The 3,700-nt window shown below is 62.6% G+C and overlaps 1 protein-coding gene across 1 annotated transcript; it reads left to right on the top strand.

Annotated features, from left to right (window-relative positions):
- On the top strand, positions 1-2,476 carry CLBA1 (clathrin binding box of aftiphilin containing 1). The gene is made up of 4 exons (XM_090265631.1): positions 1-346; positions 723-1,115; positions 1,398-1,453; positions 1,889-2,476. The coding sequence occupies exons 1-4, from the start codon at positions 1-3 to the stop codon at positions 2,054-2,056; spliced, it is 963 nt and encodes a 320-aa protein (XP_090121757.1). The 3' UTR covers positions 2,057-2,476.
- The last annotated feature ends 1,224 nt before the right edge of the window (positions 2,477-3,700 follow it).

Below are 3,700 nucleotides of genomic sequence, written 5' to 3'. Positions count from 1 at the left end.
ATGCGCGTCGTTGCCGGGCAACCGGCCGCAGCCGGGCGAGGGGATGGAGAGCGGCAGGCGGCGCTCGCTTGCAGAAGGGCGGCGGAGCCCGCCCTCCGGGAGCCGCAGACCGGGCTCACCGGGGGCCTCAGTGGCCGGCCACTCCAGGGGAACACCCGATCCCCGACCCCACTGTCGGGGACTCTGCGTGCCGCTCTCCCCAGGCGCCCGGACGGACGGGGCCTCGCTGACCCCTGCCCACCGGCCCAGGCCATCCCCTCCGCAGCTGGTTGTTTCTGCGACACGCCCCCGTGGAGGAGGGAGCGGGGCACCGGCTCCGGTCCCTTTCCCCGGGTGGCCAGGCTGTGTACGTGGTTTATGTCAGTGGACCCACGCCAGGCCATCTGCATATTCCCAAGGAAGCCACCAGCAGCTACTGGGTAGTGGGCGAACAGGCGGTCCCCAGGACCTGTCCAGCCCTGGACCCACGCAGCAGAGCTGTGCTTGTCTCCTGACCGTCCTCCCATCTGGGGGGGCGGCAACTTCAGCGCGCAAGGCCCGTGGGAGTCGGGGCGAGCGCCTGGCCACATGGCCTCACAGAGGAAGCAGGCGAGCTCTCCCTCCACCAGGCTCCTGAAGACGCGCTGCAGGCGTGGCCCCTGGGGGACAGTGAGCACTGGGTGAGGACCTGTGCCCGCCTTACCCCTTCAGATGGGGAGGCCCGGATCTCTGGGTTCAGTGAGGGTTTTGCACCAGCACCGCCCATGGTCTGGACCCAGGAGAACACAGCGGTACCTGGGGGGAGTCTGAAGGCTTCCGAGAAGCTTCGGCCCATTCTGAACAGTTCTCTCAGGCCTTGGAACTCCTCAGGTGCCAAGAACCACTTCTGCCCAGAGGGAGCGTGGCCCCCACCAGCCTCTCTAGGGTGGCCGTGGGTGACAGGATCCCCTTCCCCTCCCAGAGGAAGCAGGCGCAGTCTCCCTTCACCAGGCTCCTTCCCAGGTATTTCTCAAGTACTCAGGAAGTGTTTTGTGTGCGGAAGGCACTGTGGTGGGCTGCCCGGGAAGGGGGTCTGCTTCTCTCTGGCCTTGTCCCCACCACGTGGCTGGTGCCCATCCTCGGCAGCCAGGGAAGAAGTTAGCGCTCGCCTGGCCCTGGCCACACCTACCAGGCCGTGCTTTCCTGGCGAAGCCTCAGCAAGATTCCCACTTCAGTCCATGGGTAGTGACAGTTGCTGGAGCTGTCCCCGAGGGCCCAGACCACGTCCCCACCCCTGGCTCTGCCACCCAACCTGACCACCTGCATTTACCTGCTCGTGACTGCCTCAGCCCCTTTCTCTGCCATCGCTTCCCAGCTGGTGTGCCCAAGCGTCGTAAGACCAACACAAGGGAGTAGAGAAGCGGTTTGGCTGCTTCTAGGGGTGGACGCTTGTGTTCTGAACGGCCAGTCGGTGTTTCCCAGGGCCTTTGCCGATGTCTGTTCTCCGCACGCTCCACTCTGTTCTCATGCTGGTTTTGACAACAGGACTTGCCTTCCAGCTCGACTGACGTATCGAACAATTTGAGCATAATGCAGACTTCGTGAGGATAACCAGGGAAAGGCTGGACGCTGCAACCCACTGCAACCAGGCACATAGCAACACGCGGCGCGCAGGGCCTCTCCCAGCCTTCTTGGTCTCCCACCCCCAACCCCCACCCCCACCTGACACTACCTCATCAGGAAGGCGGCTGGATTTCACAGCCAGGTAACACGTGGAGAACGGTGGTAACTCATCAGAGCTGGGTGATTTTTAGGAATGGGCACGTCATGTGACGGTAGCGGTGATGTTACAATCATTCACAAAATCCACGTGTGCCAAAACTCAGGATTTGGAATACGATGACATTCCACGTGGATTTCTTCTTAGAAGGTATGTTTGTCTTCTCTTTCTCAGGCCATGCTCGCCTATGAGAATATTTTTAGTTTTGCTTTTCAGGTACCAGTCCCGCAGGCAACGGAAGACGTCTCCACCTCAGACCCCTTCCTAGAGCCGAGCAGTGAAGGACAGCCGGGCCCTGGCTCTGCCCATGGGTGGTGATAACAACTGGAGTCAGGACTGGTGTTCTCCCAACTCCCCACTCACACTCCTGGCCGACAAAATGGACACACGAGGCATTTTGTCTTTACTTTAAGGAGCGTGGTCTCACCTGAGTCCCGGCAGAGGACCAGGTGGCACGAGTTGATGTTCTGGCCAAGGCCCCTCCTCTCAAAGCCACACTCGGTCTCCTGCCAGGAACCCCGTCGGGCTCCCCGGGAGCAAAGTGGCCTGGGTGGTGCCAGCCCCTCGGGTCCCAGTGCAAGTGCCGGGGGGACGGGAGGGGCGGGAGGGACTCGTGAGCCTGGGCCGTGGTCCTGGAACAGAGAAAACACCCCAGTGCCCTGGAGGGACATTCTCAGCCCCAGGGTCAGGCCACCTGTGTGTTCCCAGTGCTGCCTGCAAGGCTGCGGTCTCCGGGACAGTCACAAATCCAGCTGTGCAGATGGCATTTCCTTTAAAAAATTTTTTTTTAAATTCATTTTTAGAGAGAGAGGAGGGAGAGAGGGAGAGAAGCATCAAAATATGAGAGAAACATCAACCGTTTGCCTCTTGCACGCACCCAGTGGGGACCTGACCACAACCCAGGCCTGTGCCCTGACGGGGAACTGAACCGGCGACCCTTCAGTCCTCAGGCCGGCGCTCAGTCCACGGAGCCACAGCAGCCCGGGCCGAGGGCATTTTCTGAGGCAGCTTCGCACTGAGCACGGGGCGGGATTCCCTGACAGGGAGGGTGGGTCTGCGGGAGCGGGCTTCCTGGTCCCTCCGCGCTCTGCTGAGACGGGCCCTTCTGGGCTGTCCGAGCTGCTGCTGGGGTCCGAGCCCGCACCGCGCCCAGGGCACCCCTGGCAGAGTCCTGGGACCGAGGCTGCGACCAGCATGGCCAGGTGGCCGGGGTGCCCGCTGGACGAGGTGCTTCCCCAGGGGCCCAGGCCAGCAGGTGGCAGTGTGACTGGGCAGGGCTGGCCAGGGGGGTGAGGCAGAAGGTCCACGTTCCCTCCGAAAGCTAAAGCCAGTGACTGGGACGTGACCCAGGCTCTTGGTGCTCGGTCCCCTCCTGTAGTTGTGTGCCTTCCTGTCCCTCCTGGGGCTGCCTGGTGACCACGGGTGGCACGCAGACATTTACTTCTCTGTTCCCTGTGCTGAGGGCGTCCGTGCCGTCTTCATGGCCCCCGTGAGGGTCTAGGCATGCGGGGCCGTCAGGGAGTGAGACCCTGGAAATACCTGAACGCAGGTGCTTCTGCCCCTTGGAGGGGACACTCAGTTAGGAAAAGTCGCTGGCGCCAGGGGCGCGCCTGCGGAGAGCAGAGCCGGGAGGAGGGCATGCCGGGCCCGCAGGACCACAGCCGCTGCGGGGGGAGCGCGCTGAGGCCGCTGTGCCCTCCCGGAGGGGGCTGGCTGCTCGCTCTGCTCCTGTTCTGAAGGCGTTTGAGGTTGCCTTTTTCTTCACCTATTCTTTCCGGTTCTTAATCTAGGAAGTTCTGGGAAGTTCTTCAGAACGCAGACAGCACATCGCTTCCTGATGCCTCTGGAGCGGGTCCTGCTGCCAGGAAAGCTCTTCCTAGTTCCTGCAGCAGACACTGCTCGGGTGAGGTCATCCAGGTGGAGGCGGGCTCCGCAGGGACAATGCCAGCACCCGCGGCCACG

This window comes from Furipterus horrens, unplaced genomic scaffold (genome assembly GCF_987537825.1).
Source record: "Furipterus horrens unplaced genomic scaffold, mFurHor1.1.pri manual_scaffold_21, whole genome shotgun sequence".
NCBI classification, from domain to species: domain Eukaryota; kingdom Metazoa; phylum Chordata; class Mammalia; order Chiroptera; family Furipteridae; genus Furipterus; species Furipterus horrens.
This window is presented reverse-complemented; position numbering and strand designations above follow the sequence as displayed.

Bases quoted from the DNA above. Each gene is read 5' to 3' on its own strand.
- CLBA1 (XM_090265631.1), top strand. From the start codon at position 1: ATGCGCGTCGTTGCCGGGCAACCGGCCGCAGCCGGGCGAGGGGATGGA. The intron at 1,116-1,397 runs GTTAGCGCTCGC...GGCTGCTTCTAG, and splicing joins CCTCGGCAGCCAGGGAAGAA to GGGTGGACGCTTGTGTTCTG. The intron at 1,454-1,888 runs GTCTGTTCTCCG...TCTTCTTAGAAG, and splicing joins TTCCCAGGGCCTTTGCCGAT to GTATGTTTGTCTTCTCTTTC.